The sequence below is a fragment of the Ahaetulla prasina genome, chromosome 7 (assembly GCF_028640845.1).
Source record: "Ahaetulla prasina isolate Xishuangbanna chromosome 7, ASM2864084v1, whole genome shotgun sequence".
In the NCBI taxonomy this organism is placed as follows: domain Eukaryota; kingdom Metazoa; phylum Chordata; class Lepidosauria; order Squamata; family Colubridae; genus Ahaetulla; species Ahaetulla prasina.
In genome coordinates this window covers 76,439,570-76,459,969 of record NC_080545.1, presented here as the reverse complement: position 1 = coordinate 76,459,969, position 20,400 = coordinate 76,439,570, and the positions used below count along the sequence as shown (strand labels likewise).

The 20,400-nt window shown below is 40.6% G+C and overlaps 1 protein-coding gene across 5 annotated transcripts in view; it reads left to right on the top strand.

Moving 5' to 3' along the window:
• TBXAS1 (thromboxane A synthase 1) overlaps positions 1–20,400 on the top strand; it is a 342,148-nt gene that overhangs the window by 117,012 nt on the left and 204,736 nt on the right. For all 5 annotated transcript variants that reach the window (XM_058189927.1, XM_058189926.1, XM_058189928.1 and 2 more), the window contains one exon: positions 176–228. In XM_058189927.1, coding sequence (XP_058045910.1) covers positions 176–228 — 53 coding nt within the window. The remainder of the gene's footprint in view (positions 1–175; positions 229–20,400) is intronic.

Genomic DNA, 20,400 nt, shown 5'->3' with positions numbered 1-20,400 from the left:
TGTAAGGCTGTGAACTGCCCTGAGTCCTTCGGGAGATAGGGCGGTATACAAATTTGAATAATAAATAAATAAATAAATAAATAAACAAATCTAAAAGGTTCCTGAAATCTAATGGACACTTGAATGCTGGTAATACAAAGAACCAGCTATAATTTCTGTCATCTCTTTCATTCAGGGCTTTTGGGAGAGCCACAACAAGCTGATCAGCAATTATGGACCTTCTTGTGGGTAAGTTGTTCTTTTTGTTTTTCCTGTTTACTTTTTGATTTAGGGTATGAAACTTCCTGTGAATTTTGACATGTGCTCAGCCATCACCCATCCTTGATCTGGTATTTTTTAATTATCCTGATTTAGAATTTCCATTATTCCCCCTCAAGTTGTTATAAATTGGATCGAGTCATTTATGTATGTGTTTTATTCAATTTATATGGCCATCCATCTCACATATGTGACTCTGGACAGCAAGCAAAGGTTAAAACATCAATGTAATTATAAAAATGGCAGTACACCACAAAGAAAATGTTTAAAAAATAGTCAAGAATAAATATCCATATTAATAACAATAGCACATAGGCTTATCTGACCTCTTAACCCATCAGGCCTGGGTGATCAGCCAGGTCTTAAGTGCTCTCCAAAAGACCAGCAGACAACCTAATTTGTGGGGGAATGATATTTCAAAAGGCAAGTGCAGCAAAATAAAAGATACACTTTCTGGGTCCCATCAGTTATCATTCCTCAATTAGATGGAATTCAGAACTTGCCCCTTTTTTTTCATCTTGAAGGTTGGCTTTCTGGTGACATACATTTGCTAATTAATGTTTGCAGCAAGGTGATAAGGAAGCTTTGAATCTATTGTCAGCAGTTACAAAATCAAGGGAATCAACACAAGATGTAGGATGAGAGGGATAATATTCTTAATTATAGAGATGTGCAAACTCACCAATTGAGAAACATACCTCTGGACCAGGAGTAGTATTCACTTACCTTCGCTTCACTCGCACAAGCTACCTCTGCGCATGCACAGAGCGTCAAAAATGGGATGTGATTACGTCCGGGTGGGTGGGCGGAGCTTCCTGCAGCCACCGCTACCGGTTCACCCAACCCGGATAGAACCGGCTGAGTACCATCACTGCTGTGGGCCCAAAACACATATCTGGGACTCTTTGAAACACCTCCAGCTCAGAAGATTCCCTTTTGGAGACCATTGAACTGCTTGGTGTTGAGGGTAAGCAGAAGGTATTGAAGTTCTCCAAAATATTATGAGTCTTCCACATGCCTCATTCCATAATATTGATTGCCTACAGAGAAAGGAGGTAGAGCTTGATGGTGGGCTAAGAAAGGAAGAAAAAGAAGTTTCTTTAATAATACTATAACAGTGTTCTTAACTGAACTTTTATTGTAATCTCTCAGTTTCACACAGATAAATTATGAACTAAAACATAGGCATATCACACATTCTCTGAGCTTATAACAATCCCAGAATATATTTGATTTGTTCAACTATTTTATTTAATTTTTTACTTCTCTGTCTGAAGAATTTTTTTTTATTATTATTATTTTTGAATTTATATCCCGCCCTTCTCCGAAGACTCAGGGCGGCTTACAGTGTGTAAGGCAATAGTCTCATCCATTTGTATATTATATACAGAGTCAACTTGTATTGCCCTCCAACAATCTGGGTCCTCATTTTACCTACCTTATAAAGGATGGAAGGCTGAGTCAACCTTGGGCCTGGTGGGATAACCCCATTCTGCAGACTTCCTATTTGGGTGAACACAAACTTTGTCTTTTCAGTTTTGTGGAAGGTCATGTAGCAGATTCTTGTTAGCACTGTGGAATGTTTACTAAGCAGGCTTATCACAGTGGTTCATCCTGTTTGTGAGCCACTGTTTGAACAGCAGACTATAAAGTCATTGTAGATTTCCAGACCTCCTAACATATTTGCCTCCATCCCTCATTGAAAATTGCGCCTGTGCCATTGACCGTGGTATCTTTCTAAACCATTTGCAATGGTTAACAGTGATTCCATTCCTTCCTAAGTGGGTGGGCCAGTTGATAATTTAATTTACTCAATTTAGATACTGCCCAATTTCAACTGGCTCTGGATAATACCAGTAAAACCAACAACATAAAAACAGAATATAATAATTAGAATTAAAAACCTAAAGTGAATCTGACAGCCATAAACAAAAAAGAGTCCCAAGCACTTAACCCAAGGCCAAGGAGAAGAGCCATGTTTTTAAGATTTTCCACAATCCCGGGAGGATGGAATCTTGGCTGATGCAAAACCAGAAAGTTGATTGAACACTGTTTTAAGAATAGTACACCCTCTTTCGAGCTCTACCAGGACTTGCTAAAATAAACTAGGTCAGTTTCTACACCCTCAGTATGTCCCTTCAAGACTTCTCAAGTTCAATACCTTACTTAAGCAAATATCATGCTTTGCCCTCTTGCTCAGATTGCTGTTTTTTACTGTCATCTGAAAGAAAAGCTCTATCTGAAGATACATTGTGTTATAACTTTCATATGGGGCCTGGTCCATTCATCATCATTTAAAAGGAGATGATTAGTTCCCTGATGTCTTCTAAATTCTGTCAAATGATCCATCTGTTTTGCCCCCCCAATGTTCAGGGGAGCATCCAGACACTTAACACTCCTTCTGAAAGCTTCCACAGTTAGAATAGATTTGTCAGATGGGACAAAATGCATACAGTAATTTTCAATGGAACGCTTTTAGCTTCTCACAATTATTGGAATCTGTATATGACTTCTGTTAAACTAACACAGCATGACATTTCAGCTTTATCTTCTCAATATTTTTTTCATTTATAAGGGCTGACCTCCCATTTTCCTGAGAATGTGCTTTTTAATGCTAAACGATGGCACTTGCATTTAAAGCCATTAAAAACAAAATTTAAAATCTTCAAATGTCATATCTCTGCAATTTTAAATACCAACATTTCCCAAGTGATACATGTTTAATCACTTTTAAGCCTTTTCTGATGACAAAAAAGAGAATGTTAATTATTTTAAGTGCCATATTCTAGATGTTGAAATATTTTAATTACTGCTAAAATATTGATAAGGAAATTTTGTGAGTGTTATCTTTCTCTTATTACCATTTGCTATTATATATTCAAGAGTTTATGTTAATGATACAAAACATCTTAAAGATTTTGATTTATTTCTGCCTTAGACACAGATTATTCGTTCTTTAGTATTTTGCATTTACTTTTTTCAATAACTTTGCACTTTATAAGTTCTTGCTAAAATCTAGATTTCTAGCAATTCTTTCTTCCGTCTTCCACCCTCTCTAAAAAATAAATTGGTAGCACATCTGTTCACTCCATACCTGAGTAAAAAGATCTGCTGCTTTGAAGAAAGGCCAATGTTGGCAAAAGTACAAAAACATTTTCTAAAAAAATTCTAAAGGGAAGTGATACTTCCAAAATAATAATGAATGGAATGCTGAATTAAAATAATTTTCTAAAGTTTACAAATAGATAAAAAAATTCCAACAATACAGGTAGCCTTTGTCTTATGACCACAACTGAATCAAAACAGCCATAGTCAAATAGTATTTTACTGTTGTCTTAATGGGTCTCTGCTACTATATTAATTACAATGCTTAGTTTTCTCTGGTTCCCTCTGGTCAACCTTCAAAATAGTCTGTTCTCATACATTCATTTTCTATGTTCTGGCTGAAACCCTTAATTCATATTGGCTGTTTAGTATAACGAAACTTCCAAATTTAAAAATGATAAAAGTGGAAAGCCATAATACACTCATCTGTCTTAAGTATCATGTATCACTCTAGGCTGTCCAGAAATGTTCAATAATTTCCAAACATTCAATAGCTTCCAGAAGACCAAACTCAGTTTAAATTGTAGATTATTTGAAAATATAGATGCTGCCACAAAATAGCAGTTCCTTAGTATGTGGGGAAATTAGGATATAGTTGCTTTCCTTTTTAATCCATATCCTTTTAATCCATTAAAACAAGTACATTTCTATGTCTCTGTTCAGAAGTTTATACTTTAAACTTATTTTGTTTCTAGTGAATATATGTAGATGTATAGTATACAAAACGTAGATTTCTTTGTTTTAGCTAAAGCAGCCACCACTTTGTGGCTTGACAATCACCACATCATGCAGCCTTCTGAAATTCAAATATGTTCTGACTATAACTGGCTAAAACATCTTCCTTCTAATGTGGGATAGGGAATTGCTTGCTATATTCAGTTTGTATATATTTATACTTTCATTAAAACAATTAACTTTTAAAAACAACCCAAAACAGAAAAAAGAATGTTAACCTACTGTAGTTGCTTTTAAAAGTTGATTTTAAACAGTTTAAACTATTTTTTTTTTAGCTGATTCATCCATTAGAGATTGCATGCCTCTTTATTATTAGAAAGGGTGCCAACATTTGAGCACATGTAGTATTCCATTATTATGGAGCAAATTGACATAGAAAAGTGTGGAGGTGAATAATACGGAGAGTGCCAGAAGCATTTTATTTGCTAGAAACAAACAGCAGTTGTGACATTGTTCCAGGTTTCTGAGGTGAATTTTTGACAGAAGCTTTCAGGAAAGGCAGCACATACTGGGGAACAAATTGGTTGTTGTGACATTAGACCCCACACTAGAGTGTCTGTTAATGGATCTGGGAGATTTAGACAAGTAAAAATAACAGCAAACTAAGTACTGAAAATAGAAGAATAACCAAATTCATCCCCTCAGCTGGATACAGATTGGTAACAAGTTTTTTCAACCAGTTTGCATACAGTTGCCAAGAAGTCGGCATGGACATGTCCATGAAGTCTTTAGAAGCTGAGCTTCATTCAAAAAAAACTTTGCTTCTGAGCTTCATTCAAAGAAAACTTTGCTTCTGTTATGCAGCCATAAAGAGATGAATTTTTCTTTAGTGAAATCCAGTGCAGCAATTGCTTCAAACGTTGTTGTTTGTTAATTGATAGGTGGTTCAGTAACTATAGCTAAGTGAAGTTGTTGAGGTTCTTCAACATTGTTGAAGAACATATTGCATGTACTATGCCCATCTAGGGCGTCTCAGGAGAAGAGTTGATGTGCATCTCTGGAGACTTTCCCCGCAGCTGCTGGAGCCTTACTTTGACTTCTTGCAATCCAGCTTCCAATATGTGTCCCTGACTTTTCCCTAACTGACTGGGCAAATGAGATTAGGACCTCAGTGATTCCTAAAGACAAGAGTGCACAAATTTTGTTTCCTATTTTGGAGAATGCTCTCCAAATGTAAGTAGCATGTAGATGAAGAAATTTGTAGAACAGACAAAAATTGAATGTAATTCCATTTAAATCGAATTAAAATAACATTTCATTAGATGATTAAAATAACATTTCATTAGATGACATAATGGATGTACTCCCTGAATGTTTAGTCATTTTCCTCTTTTGCCACTGCTGAATATACCATCTGATGGCAACTATTAAAATGGTTCCAGAGGTCACATCCATGGTATTTATAAGCTGTATACACAGTGGTGGGTTTCTACCGGTTTGTGCGAACCGGTAGTGGCGGTGACAGGAGGCTTCGCCCACCCACCCAGACATCATCACGGATGCTCTGTGCATGCGCAGAAGCGCCGTGCGCAAGCAAAGCAAGCGTGCATGTACGCTCACAGTTCCGAACCAGTAGCGAAGGTAAGTGGAACCCACTACAGTGTATACATCATATATTGCATTTCCCCTCTTGTATCACTACAGCTGGTGGCAGTGGAGGGGGAAATTCATTTCATGTCCATCATGGGTTAATAAAAGACATTGTCAAAATACGGAAAATTCTCGGTGGGAGTGCTGATATCAGAATCCTTTAAAACTCTGACTCTTGGAGCAGAAGAGATTATACCGTCTACTGAAGTACAAGGAAAATGCATTTTTTTGTTTTTATTCTTGGCACACTAATTGTTGGTGGGTGTTGTGGGATGCACACAATCCCGTGTATACTCAGTATTACTATGCCTGAAAAATGTCCCAAGCATCATCTCCTGTCACTCAAGAAACCTTGCTAGTGCTCGTTTTTGCAATTCTCGTGGTCCTTGTGAATGCTGGTAATGAATGCTATGTGGAAGCATTATATGTATAACTGACTTCAAGGGTTTGACATGACAGTGTCGGAGAAGGAGCTGCATTTTATGCATTCCAGATTGAAAACTGCTTTCAAATGAATATGAAGAGCTTGATTCACCCCCTCCTTCATTTTGATGAACACAGAGCTTTGAAAGTTGAACCTTTATTACCTTTATTATTTTTGTTTCCTAAGGCCACTTGAATCATTTGACCGATAGGATCACAACTTGTTTTCTTTCAGTGTGAACTGGTCTCCTTGACAACAGGATGTCAAATCAACTTTTCAGCTTTAATCAAGTCAGAACAATATGCTGTAGTCCGTCTATTCTGAAAGCCTTCAAGTTCTGGGAAATTATTCCCGTTCAGGTTTTTAGGGTACATTTTTTTTCTTCCCTTTCTGTAGATAACCTTTAGTTCTGGGTGTGTGTTTGAAAAAAAATCAAGCCTGTTTTTATATATGGAATATCCAAATGCAAACAAATTTCACTGTTCAGTGAACCTAAAAAAATGGTTCACCTAACTGCATCGAAACATTTGGTATGGGTTCAGTGGTGGAAGGTATATTTTGTATACATTAATTACTAGATACAGTCCATGGTATTTGTAGTTTAAAAGGGAGTAGGTGATAGAAACACTAAAATCTGAATTGCTGCCAAAGAAAACAATATTAAGTTCAAGCAATACAGAATAACCGAGGTAGAAGGGACTTTGGAGGTCTTCTAGTCCAATCGCCTGCTCAAGGAAGAGACTCTGAAGCAGTGGTGGCGAACCTTTTACTCACTGAGTGCCAAACAGCTATGTGCTTCACGCGTGCATGTGCCATCTGCGCTAACTTGCGGCTCCTACCCATGCGCTGCTCATGCAACCACACCATCTGAGGATGCGCACAGCTTTTACGTGCATCCCCACCATGCGCTGCATGCATAGTCACACAATCTGTGCATGTGCATAGTTTCGTGCATGCAATGAACACACATGAATGCCATCTGTGCATGCGCACACTGCACAACAGTACTCTTGCATGCATGCGCAAATGCGCACACATGAGCAGGAGAGCTCCGAAGACCAGCTGGATCCCTTGAATTGCATGCATGCGCACCAGAGGTCCAAACACCAGCTGGGGGGTGCACACATGCGCAGCCGCAGGTGAGTTGGGCAACAGCTCCCGTGCCCGGAAAAACGGCTCTGTGTGCCACTTCCAGCACACGTGCCTAGGTTTGTCATCACAGCCCTCGAGTTTATACCATTTAAGAGCCATAGTGGTGCAGTGATTAGAATGTAGTACTGCAGGCTAATTCTACTGTCTGCAGACTGCCAGCAGCTGCTGGAGCCTTACTTTGACTTCTTGCAATCCAGCTTCCAATATGTGTCCCTGACTTTTCCCTAACTGACTGGGCAAATGAGATTAGGACCTCAGTGATTCCTAAAGACAAGAGTGCACAAATTTTGTTTCCTATTTTGGAGAATGCTCTCCAAATGTAAGTAGCATGTAGATGAAGAAATTTGTAGAACAGACAAAAATTGAATGTAATTCCATTTAAATCGAATTAAAATAACATTTCATTAGATGATTAAAATAACATTTCATTAGATGACATAATGGATGTACTCCCTGAATGTTTAGTCATTTTCCTCTTTTGCCACTGCTGAATATACCATCTGATGGCAACTATTAAAATGGTTCCAGAGGTCACATCCATGGTATTTATAAGCTGTATACACAGTGGTGGGTTTCTACCGGTTTGTGCGAACCGGTAGTGGCGGTGACAGGAGGCTTCGCCCACCCACCCAGACATCATCACGGATGCTCTGTGCATGCGCAGAAGCGCCGTGCGCAAGCAAAGCAAGCGTGCATGTACGCTCACAGTTCCGAACCAGTAGCGAAGGTAAGTGGAACCCACTACAGTGTATACATCATATATTGCATTTCCCCTCTTGTATCACTACAGCTGGTGGCAGTGGAGGGGGAAATTCATTTCATGTCCATCATGGGTTAATAAAAGACATTGTCAAAATACGGAAAATTCTCGGTGGGAGTGCTGATATCAGAATCCTTTAAAACTCTGACTCTTGGAGCAGAAGAGATTATACCGTCTACTGAAGTACAAGGAAAATGCATTTTTTTGTTTTTATTCTTGGCACACTAATTGTTGGTGGGTGTTGTGGGATGCACACAATCCGTGTATACTCAGTATTACTATGCCTGAAAAATGTCCCAAGCATCATCTCCTGTCACTCAAGAAACCTTGCTAGTGCTCGTTTTTGCAATTCTCGTGGTCCTTGTGAATGCTGGTAATGAATGCTATGTGGAAGCATTATATGTATAACTGACTTCAAGGGTTTGACATGACAGTGTCGGAGAAGGAGCTGCATTTTATGCATTCCAGATTGAAAACTGCTTTCAAATGAATATGAAGAGCTTGATTCACCCCCTCCTTCATTTTGATGAACACAGAGCTTTGAAAGTTGAACCTTTATTACCTTTATTATTTTTGTTTCCTAAGGCCACTTGAATCATTTGACCGATAGGATCACAACTTGTTTTCTTTCAGTGTGAACTGGTCTCCTTGACAACAGGATGTCAAATCAACTTTTCAGCTTTAATCAAGTCAGAACAATATGCTGTAGTCCGTCTATTCTGAAATCCTTCAAGTTCTGGGGAATTATTCCCGTTCAGGTTTTTAGGGCACATTTTTTTTCTTCCCCTTCTGTAGATAACCTTTAGTTCTGGGTGTGTGTTTGAAAAAAATCAAGCCTGTTTTTATGTATGGAATATCCAAATGCAAACAAATTTCACTGTTCAGTGAACCTAAAAAAATGGTTCACCTAACTGCATCGAAACATTTGGTATGGGTTCAGTGGTGGAAGGTATATTTTGTATACATTAATTACTAGATACAGTCCATGGTATTTGTAGTTTAAAAGGGAGTAGGTGATAGAAACACTAAAATCTGAATTGCCGCCAAAGAAAACAATATTAAGTTCAAGCAATACAGAATAACCGAGGTAGAAGGGACTTTGGAGGTCTTCTAGTCCAATCGCCTGCTCAAGGAAGAGACTCTGAAGCAGTGGTGGCGAACCTTTTACTCACTGAATGCTGAACAGCTATGTGCTTCGTGCGTGCATGTGCCATCTGCATTAACTTGCGGCTGCTACCCATGCGCTGCTCATGCAACCACACCATCTGAGGATGTGCACAGCTTTTACGTGCATCCCCACCATGCGCTGCATGCATAGTCACACAATCTGTGCATGTGCATAGTTTCGTGCATGCAATGAACACACATGAATGCCATCTGTGCATGCGCACACTGCACAACAGTACTCTTGCATGCATGCGCAAATGCGCACACATGAGCAGGAGAGCTCCGAAGACCAGCTGGATCCCTTGAATTGCATGCATGCGCACCAGAGGTCCAAACACCAGCTGAGGGGTGCACACATGCACAGCCGCAGGTGAGTTGGGCAACAGCTCCCGTGCCTGGAAAAACGGCTCTGTGTGCCACTTCCAGCACACGTGCCTAGGTTTGTCATCACAGCCCTCGAGTTTATACCATTTAAGAGCCATAGTGGTGCAGTGATTAGAATGTAGTACTGCAGGCTAATTCTACTGTCTGCAGACTGCCAGCAGTTCGGCAGTTTGATTCTCACCGGCTCAAGGTTGGCTCAGCCATCTGTTTGAGGCCAGTAAAATGAGGTCCCAGATAGTAAAGCACTGTGAAGCAGTATATAAGTCTAAGGGCTATTGCTATTTTAGACAAATGGCTGTCCAGTCTCTTCTTAAAATACTCCAGTGTTGGAGCACCCACAACTTCTGAAGGCAAGCTGTTGCATTGGTTGATTGTTTTAACTGTCAGGAAATTTCTCCTTAGTTCTAGGTTGCTTCTCTCCTTTTTCAGTTTTCATCGATTGCGTCTTGTCTTTCACCCCTCTTCTTTGTGGCAGCCCCTCAAATATTGGAACACTGCTATTGTGTCAAATGGCATACTAGAACAAATAATCCACTTGAATATATTTCCCATCATTCATGCTTAAAATATTCTCATATCAGCAAAGGCAATGTTTGTGCTATTTTTCCTGGAATGGGCCAAAAGATAAAATAAAATAAAAATGACACTGCCCCAAACCCAGAAAAGTCAAAGGAAGAAACTGCTTGAGTGAACAAATACACCGCAATCATATTTTACCAAAGAGCCAGTTTAGTGTAGAGTAGTGATTAAAACATTGGGCTAGAAACCGGGAGACCATGAGTTTTAGTCTTGCTTTAGGCACAGCCTAAGCCAGCCAGGTGACCTTGTCTAGTCACACAGTCCTAAGAAAGAGGCAAAGGCAAACTATTTCTGAAAAAAGTTGTTAAGAAAACTGCAACAGCTTGTCTAGAAAGTTGCCAGGAGTCAACACTGAATCAAAAGGCACAAAATCTATCATCAGTCAATCAACCAGTCACAATGGATTGGATTCTCCTACCATACAATATTCAGCCAAATCTTCCCCTGGATAATCTACATGTTCATTTAATGATGAATGACATCACTAGTGATAATGAGCTGCATGTTCATTTAATGGCATGGGTGACAGATCATAGTGTGTGGTAAGGCACAATTATTCCTATGTGAATGTGTGTGCCTTGTTGTAAAAGTTATTCTTCTCTCTTTTATTATTGGGCTTTTGTAAGCAGTTGCTAATATTTTTGTTTATACTTATGTGCATATTAACTCATCTAGCTATTTCCTTTTGGAGTAAACAGTGTTATTCATAACTCAGGAGAAAAAGGTAAATACAGCAGGCCCACAAAATTAAAGAGCTGAGATAAGAAAATGAAAAAGAGAAGTAGTTAGATTTTGTTTATACCAACAGAAGCTACCATACCTTTCCTTACCAATCTATCCTTAGAAGTCATTCTTACTTCCACAGTATCCATTTATTGCTTAAGAGAATAGGAGAAAATCTTATAGTTCTGATCTGCCAGCTGGCTTTGTTGTTGTTGTTGTTAGTTGCAAAGTCGTGTCTGACCCATCGTGACCCCATGGACAACATTCCTCCAAGCTTTCCTGTCCTCTACCATCTCCCATAGTCCATTTAAACTCACACCGACTACTTCAGTGACTCCATCCAGCCACCTCAATCTCTGTTGTCCCATTCTTCTTTTGCCCTCAGTCGTTCCCAGCATTAGGTTCTTCTCCAGTGAGTCCTTCCTTCTCATTAGGTGGCCAAAGTATTTGAGTTTCATCTTCAGGATCTGGCCTTCTAAAGAGCAGTCAGGTTTGATCTCCATTAGGACTTACCGATTTGATCGCCTTGCAGTGCCAGCTGGCTACTCACTAATATCTCATACTGCAGAGACAGAGACCATAAGGCAGGCCTGTCAAACTGGCGGCCCACAGGCTGGATGCATCACACACAAGCCATGCCCATCCCAGCTCCATGAAGGGGGGGAAATGTCGCAATATATCACATGACGGCAACATGACGCCACGAGTTTGATACCCATGCCATAAAGAGTTTCATTTTATTTATTTTTTTATTGCATTTGTATACCGCCCTTCTCCCGAAGGACTCAGGGCGGTTAACAGCCAATTTAAAAGATACAATAAATACACATTAAAAACAGACTAAAAATTTATATAAATAGTGGCCAAAAATATTAAAAAACTAAATAATACAAAAAACTAAAACCCCATACTTAATCAGGCTAGCCCAGCTCGATGGAATAAAAGAGTCTTCAGCTCACGGCGGAAGGTCTGAAGGTCGGGGAGTTGGCGAAGCCCCGGAGGCAGCTCGTTCCAGAGGGCAGGAGCCCCCACAGAGAAGGCCCTACCCCTGGGGGTCGCCAGTCGACATTGTTTCACTGACGGCACCCCAAGGAGGCCCTCCCTCTGGGAGCGCACAGGTCGGTGGGAGGCTGTTTGTGGCAGTAGGCGGTCCCGTAAATAGCCCGGTCCTAAGCCATGGAGCACTTTAAAGGTGGTAACCAGCACCTTGAATTGCACCCGAAAGACCACCGGAAGCCAGTGCAGCCCACGTAGGAGCCACGAGATGCTCCCTCTATCACCCGTGCAGCCGCATTCTGGACCAGTTGGAGCTTCCGGGTGCTCTTCAAGGGGAGCCCCATGTAGAGAGCATTGCAGTAGTCCAGGTGAGATGTAACGAGGGCATGAGTGACTGTACTCAGAGAAACCCGGTCCAGAAAGGGACGCAACTGGCGGAGCAGGCGAACCTGATAAAAAGCCCCCCTGGTGACGGCCGTCAAATGATTTTCAAGAGACAGCCGTGCATCCAGGAGGACGCCTAAGTTGCATACCCTCTCTGGGGGCCAACGACTCGCCCCCAACAGTCAGCAATGGAGTAAGCTTGCTGTACCAGGAAGCCGGCATCCACAGCCACTCGGTCTTCAAGGGATTGAGCTTCAAGTCTGTTCCTCCCCATCCAGACCCGTACGGCTTCCAGACACCGGGACATGACGTCAACGGCCTCGTTGGGGTGGCCTGGGGTGGATATGTACAGCTGGGTGTTATCAGCGTACAGATGACATCGTACCCCCAAACCACGGCTCTCACCCAGCGGCTTCATATAGATGTTGAACAGAAGAGGCGAGAGGACTGACCCCTTTGGCACCCCACATAGGAGGCGCCTCGGCGTCGACCTCTGCCCTCCTGCCAACACCGTCTGCGACCGGTCGGAGAGATAGGAGGAGAACCACCGATAAATGGTGCCACCCACTCCCATCCCCCCGAGCCGTCGCAGCAGGATACCATGGTCGATGGTATCGAAAGCCGCCAAGAGATCTAATAGGACTAGGACAGAGGAACAACCCCTGTCCCGAGCCCTCCAGAGATCATCAACCAACGCGACCAAGGCCGTCTCTGTGCTGTAACTGGGCCGGAAGCCGGACTGGAACGGGTCTAGATAGACAGTTTCATCCAGGTACTGAGGGAACTGTCGTGCGACCACACTCTCAACAACCTTCGCAGTGAAGCGAAGGTTGGAGACAGGACGATAATTAGATAAAATGGCTGGATCCAGGGAAGGCTTCTTGAGGAGAGGCCTCATCACCGCCTCTTTCAAGGCGGAAGGGAAAACACCCTCCATCAAAGAAGCATTAACAATTCCCTGAAGCCAGCCACGTGTAACCTCCCGGGTGGCCAGCACCAACCAGGAGGGACACGGGTCCAATAAACATGTGATCGCATTCAGCCCCCCCAGTATCCTGTCCATGTCCTCAGGAGTCACAGAATCGAACTCATCCCAGATGGAAATATCAAGACCAGCCTCCGCCATCTCGTCCGGCCCTACCCAATCTGCATCCAACCGTTCCCGAATCTGAGCAATTTTATCTTGCAGATACTGTTCAAACTCCTCAGCTCGCCCTTGCAGGGGATCTTCCAACGTTTCCTGATGAATAAGGGAGCGGGTCACCCGAAACAGGGCGGCTGGGCGGTTATCTGCAGATGCAATGAGGGTGGAAAAATACTCCCGTTTTGCCACCTTCATCGCCACCAGATAGGGCTGAGTTTGAGACCTTACTAGTGTCCGGTCAGATTCGGAGCGGGTGGCCCTCCAATTACTCTCCAGGCGTCTTCTCCGGCGCTTCATCTCTCTCAGCTCCTCAAAATACCAAGGAGCTAATCGAGAGCGGCGCCGAGTCAGAGGCCGCAAAGGCACGACCCGATCCAGAGCCCCCACCGCCGCCCCTTCCCAGGCAGCGATAAGGTCCCCAGTCGAGCCGCGAGCCAAGTCCTCAGGTAGCGGCCCAAGCTCCATCTGGAACCTCTCCGGGTCCATCAGGCGCCTGGGACCGAACCAGCGAACCGGTCCCGTCTCCCTGCAGTGAGGGTCGATGGTTCGAAAGTCGAGTTGAAGGAGAGAATGATCTGACCATGACAAGGGTTTAATAACTATAACCCCTAGTTCCAGATCATTCAACCACTGTCCAGAGACGAAAACCAAGTCCAGAGTGTTTCCCCCAATGTGAGTGGGACCCATCACTAACTGGGTCAGATCCAGGGCCGTCATGGAAGCCATGAACTCCCGAGCTGCCATGGACTCCTCACCCACCGATGGCAGGTTGAAATCCCCCATGATCATAAGTCTGGGGGTCTCAACCGCCATCCCGGCAATTACATCCAGCAGCTCAGGCAGGGCTGCTGTCACGTAGCAAGGAGCCAGGTACGTGATCAGCAAGCCCACCTGCCTCCCCAGGCCCCACTTCACAAAGAGGGAGTCACATCCTGAAGAGCCCCATTTTCATTTTATATACCAAATAAATAAACAAATGTGAACATAGGTTCCTGTTTTGCAGAGGCCTGTGTTCCTATTTATTTATTTATTTGTAAGCCTACATAACATCTACATATATTCTTATTCCATTCAGATATAACTTATAAGGGGTCACAAGACTGACCCTTGAATCCTTGAATCCTGACTTGAAATGAGTTTCAAGATTAATTTTTTCCCTACTTTTGTCACTCTATAGGTAACCTGAATAACCCAATATTAGAGAAATATATATACATGTGTGTATGTGTGTATGTGTGTGTTATATACATTGGCTGGAATAATGTATGTCTAGATGCAGAATCCTGGGGTACTTTATTTGGATTTAGCTTTAACCCAACAAAATAATTGTGGTACTTTTATACAAAACAAACTGAAAATCCAGAGAACAGCTGTGTGGTTTCTCAGTTTCAGATGTGGATATCAGCAGGTTCTGACCAGTTCTGGAGAACCGGTAGCGGAAATTTTGATTAGTTCGGAGAACCGGTAAATACCACCTCTGACTGGCCCTGCCCCCATCTATTCTCTGCCTCCCGAGTCCCAGCTGGTTGGGAGGAAATGGGGATTTTGCAGTAACCTTCCCCTGGAGTGGGTGGGAATGGAGATTTTACAGAATTCTTCCCCTGCCACGCCCACCAAGCCACATCCACAGAACCGGTATTAAAAAATGTTTAAACCCACCACTGCTCAGTTTGTATTGGGACCAGCTACATAACCAAGTTTCTTTTTCAGAAAACAGTGAGATTGCTTATATAGCTTAGAATTATGTAAAAACCAGGCTCAACTGGAAAGAGGCGGTTGTTCCAATGTTACGGTCAACCATATTTAGGAAGGGAAGGAATTAATTGGTCAAGTGCCCTGGAGAAATATGGGATAGCAGCAAAATCAGAGTTGGCAATCTTATATATATAAAATGGGATAAGAAATGTGATGAGGTATGTAAAATCAAAAAGTCAGCAATTTACACAGCGCCTACCATCTCTCTTATTTTCTTCGGGGACATTGCTTACGTTGGTACATTATTTATGTAAATAGACTGAATATGTATGAACAGTTGTGTGTTTGTGTGTATGTAAAACAGCAGCAGATACAGGAATGTTGCTCACACAGATACTGTAGGCACATAAAATCTATATCCAACTGATCAAAGTAATACATTAATAGCTTTTTCAATGTATTTAATTCTAATCATTTCTGTATTAAGAAAATGTAAAAGATATGAAATGTTTTTCTTAGTCACTCGATAGTGCGATGGGTAATATTTAAATTTAATAAAATAACTAAATAAATAAATAAACTATTTTTTCAGGGCAGAAAGGAAAATGCTATCTTTGAAACAACCTTGCATTTACCATAGTTGGTAAAAGCAGTAGGTCAGACCAGGGGTCTCTAGCCTTGGCAACTTTAAACCTGGAGGACTTCAATTCCCAGAATTCCCCAGCCAGCTGGCTGGGGAATTCTGGGAGTTGAAGTCCTCCAGGTTTAAAGTTGCCAAGGCTGGAGACCCCTGAGTTACACTACTAAAAACTTTGCCACTTCACAAAAGGCTAGCCAGATAAAAACTGTCTTTTTTTCAAATGCAGACAAAATGAGCCTCAGATGAGCTGAGTTAAAATGTCACAACCAGACACAGGTAATAAAATGGACAAATAACAATGGCAACTGGTTTCGAAAAACATTCTGCTTTCCAGGGGTTGCCAAGATAAAAGTACTGTCCACAGTTTCTCCCTCTCAAGCAGGAGTGATGACCTCTTATCTTATTAGGATCACGTTCCAATTCAGAGCTGAGAAGCCCAATCCTATTAACTGGTTTCATTATGCATTAATGAAATGGAATACTGATTCAGCTAATCAGCAGCAGCAAGAGATGACATATGCTCACCGATGTAGTTCTCGTGAAGCCTGTTACAATAGCAACAATAGAAGCCAAAACAATCTTGGAATACTAGGATGTCGACCCCAGCAAACAGGATGCTGTCTGCAAATATCTCATTTTTTTAAAGGTAATCCAGGCTTAACAACCTGGTAGCCTTTAGATATGTCAGATCTATATATTCCCCCAGAATTCCCAGAAACCATATTTTGGTACCAATCAAGTATGTGTGTATGTATGTACGGTATGTATGTATGTATGGAATGAATGTATATATGTATGTATTTATTTATTTACATTTCACTCTTCTCAACCGCCCATCTTCCTCTGGGCAGTGTACAATTTAATAAAATTAAGCTTTAAAAATGGACTAATTTAAGATTAACTTTTTTTTAAATTATAAAATAACATCATAAAATTTCAAAAGGTAAAGAGTTCCAAGATTGGGAGATTAGCAGTAATTTTTTTTTTTTGGTTTACATTTATACCCCGCCCTTCTCCGATGACTCAGGGCGGCGTACAATGTATAATGTTATTAATACAGGTGTGTGTGTGTGGAGGTCTCATCGGGCCAATCAGCCCCATGGTTTGGGGGGGCTGTGATCCCCCCACAAGACTGCACATTATGCATTATACACTAAACTTGCAAGTCATAGAATGTGTGTTTTATTAAGTTACTCTCTTTCTTCAAAAGATCCCTGCCTTGGTTAAACAATTTTAATAATTTGCCCATTTCCATTAATTTTATTCTCCCCATATCTGCACAGTACCCCAAATATTTGTTTTCATTCCCAGATTCTTCTTTGTATGAGCCCTCGGTTTCATTGTAAGATTAATGTAAGTGGTTTTCCATCATTAAATTGGAGTTTATTCATGTAAACTAATGTCTGTTCATAAAATGGTTCCCACATGATGTTAATAGATGATGTGGTTTGTTTGGTTCTGAGTTAGTGTTATGTTGAACCCAACTGCTGCACTTTTGAAAACATAGTTTATTATGATGAATGAACTAAGCATTAGTTACTGTCTCACTTTTAATTGCAGATACATCTGGGGTAATTTACATGCAAAACATGTGCTTTTGTGGTATATCCACTCTATAAACGTGATGGACCCTATAACTGTTCATATATCTAGTATACAGAACAGAGAAATGTTATTTCATTTGTTTTAGATACAGATACAGATTAACTGAGTTGGAAGGGACCTTGTAGGTCATCTAGTCCAACCCCTGACCGAAGCAGACCCTACACTATTTCTGACAGATGTCAGTCCAGTCTCTTCTCTAAAGCTTCCAGTGATGAAGCTCCCACAACTTTTGAAGGCAAGCTGTTCCTTTGGTTGATTGCTCTCACTGTCAGAAAATTTCTCCTTATTTCTAGTTTGAATCTCTCCTTGTTCAGTTTCCATCCATTGTTCCTTGTCTGGCTTTCAAGTGCTTTAGAAAACAGCTTGACCCCCTCCTCTCTGTGGCAGCACCTCAAATATTGGAACATGGCTAACATGTCTCCCCTCATCCTTCGCTTCACTAGACTAGCCATGCCCAGTTCCTGCAACTGTTCATCGTATGTTTTAATCCTCCAGTCCCCTCATCATCTTGGTTGCTCTTCTCTGCACTTTTTCTAGAGTCTCGACATCTTTTTTTATAGCGACCAAAACTGGATTCAGTATTCTAGATGTGGTCTTACCAAGGCTTCATAGAGTGGTATTACTACCTCACTTGATCTTGATTTATTTAATGTAATTTCTGTACCAAAAATCCCAAACTGACTTATAGAAGAGAAACATAGAGCATTAAACGGAGTGTCAAAGCAGAATTATGGAAAAGTGGCAGGAAAAAAAAATCTATGCTGCCTGTATATAATATCAAATCTTTGCTGCTGTCACATGTTTTCAAAGTTCACAGAATTCCACTGATACTGGAAAAAATGGAACAAAAGATTGCGTGTGTGGTTCATTTTAATATCTTTGATTGATGCAAACAACATTTCAGGGCCTTGAATTTCCTTGCTGTCTTCTTTACTTGAGCATATCTTTTCAACTGCTTTTCTGGTCAGTCCCACTTTTAACTTTTACAACTCATTTTTTAAATGACACTGAATTTTTTTGTTTGTTTTGTCTTTAATAAAAATTTCACACAAGTGTATTAAGGATGCTTTAACACATATTCTTCACATATTTAAAAAACACTCTACCTATAAAGTGCTGAAAGTTGATTGCAATTCTACATGTAGTTTACAACACAATAGTAATTACTGAGTGGCATTAAAAAGCTTTCCGTCTAGAAGTACCCTTGAATTAGCAGCTGCAGCAGAACAGGCTGTTATTTACTGACCCTTAAGTAAGCGGTTTATTGCAGGCCTTCATGGATTGACTATTTTTGGAAAAACTGTACAAACAGCATTCACTGAAAGCTTGATTTATCAGTGTTGTGTACTTAACAACTCAAACTTTTCTTCCTTTTTCAATATTTTAAAAATGTACATGTGATAAAAATGTTTTGGGATCATATGGGAACATAGTAACATAGGCTCACTTTTTAAGGCAGACTATTCAACATTTTACTTGTGGAATTTTAGAAAAAAATAATAAAGGGGAACATATGCTGATGCATTTAGAATGACATTTAAAAGAGCAAGTTGAAAGAATAGTTGCCTGTGTGCAATATCATATAAAAAATGTTGTTGCAGTCTTGCCTGTTTTCATTACCAGGAAGGAAAGGAAAGGAAGGGAACAAGGGAGATAGATGGGTGGGATTATTTTTCTTATACTTTATTCAGTCATCACTTTTTCTATGGGCTTTGTATGCAATCCAAATACAACATATGCATACAATCAAATGAAAATAGCTAAATGCATTTGTATGTCTGTATATATTTATAGATAAGTGGGGAGGAATTCTAAAGTTCATAACACATATGAAAATTCCATTTAAAGTCAGTGGGACACTTCCTTATGTCTGCTGCAAAATCTTTTCAATTGTTGTTTCTTTCTGTAAACTACTAATTTTCATGAGCAAGATAGTGATACAATAAGGGGCGACTATATGTAAATCTGAAATAGCATGCCATGTATTCCTGCCCCTTCTTCCAGTTTGCAGATCTGATTATTTAATTTGGGTGAAATTTGAAACTCCGTTCACTTGACAGTTGTTGATAATATTCAGTAAGACTTGAAAACTATGCTAAAACTTCTTTTTAAAATTAATCATCTACGGTCAAGGTAGAGCCTATGTGGAAGCAAGCTCTCTGGGTGGTATGCTGTCATTGGTGCAATTAAGGGAGAAAACCAGTAGTGGGATTCAGCCAGTTCGCACCACTTCGGGAGAACCGGTTGTTAACTTTCTGAGCAGTTTGGTGAACTGGTTGTTGGAAGAAATTATTAGGGCAGAGAACCGGTTGTTAAATTATTTGAATCCCACCACTGGAGAAAACCCTTAAACGAACTATCAGCAAAAATAGCCACATGCAGCTCTTTAAATTATTTTGATGCCTCTGAATGGACTTTTTCTCTATTGGGATTGTTGTCAGCACCCTAAACAGGTAACAGCCCAAGCACCATTGTGGATTTAGTACAAATATATTCTTTAATTTATTAATGAAAGGAAATCCTTCTTTAAAAAAAAATACATTTTTCCCTGGTGGAAGATAGGTATGAAGTTTCTTGGTCCTGAATTATCATGCATTAGAAAACATAGCCCAATTAATAAGAAAAATAATTCTACAAAAGCTTAATATCAGAAATACTGGAAAGTTTTTTGTGGAATTGTCTTGGTCAAAGGATATGATTAAAACCTGCTTAAAATAGAACATGGGGGAAATAATTGTTGGGTTAGGTCAATAATTGAGCAATGTTAGGAATGGGAACCCAGAAACTTGGGACAAGACAAAAGAACAAGTCAAAATTGACAGGTCTAAAATGCAAGATCAATAGAATAGAATAGAATTTTATTGGCCAAGTGTGATTGGACACACAAGGAATTTGTCTTGGTGCATATGCTCTCAGTGTTACATAAAAGAAAAGATACGTTCATCAAGGTACAACATTTACAACACAATTGATGGTCAATATATCAATATAAATCATAAGGATTGCCAGTAACGTTATAGTCATACAGTCATAAGTGGAAAGAGATTGGTGATGGGAAC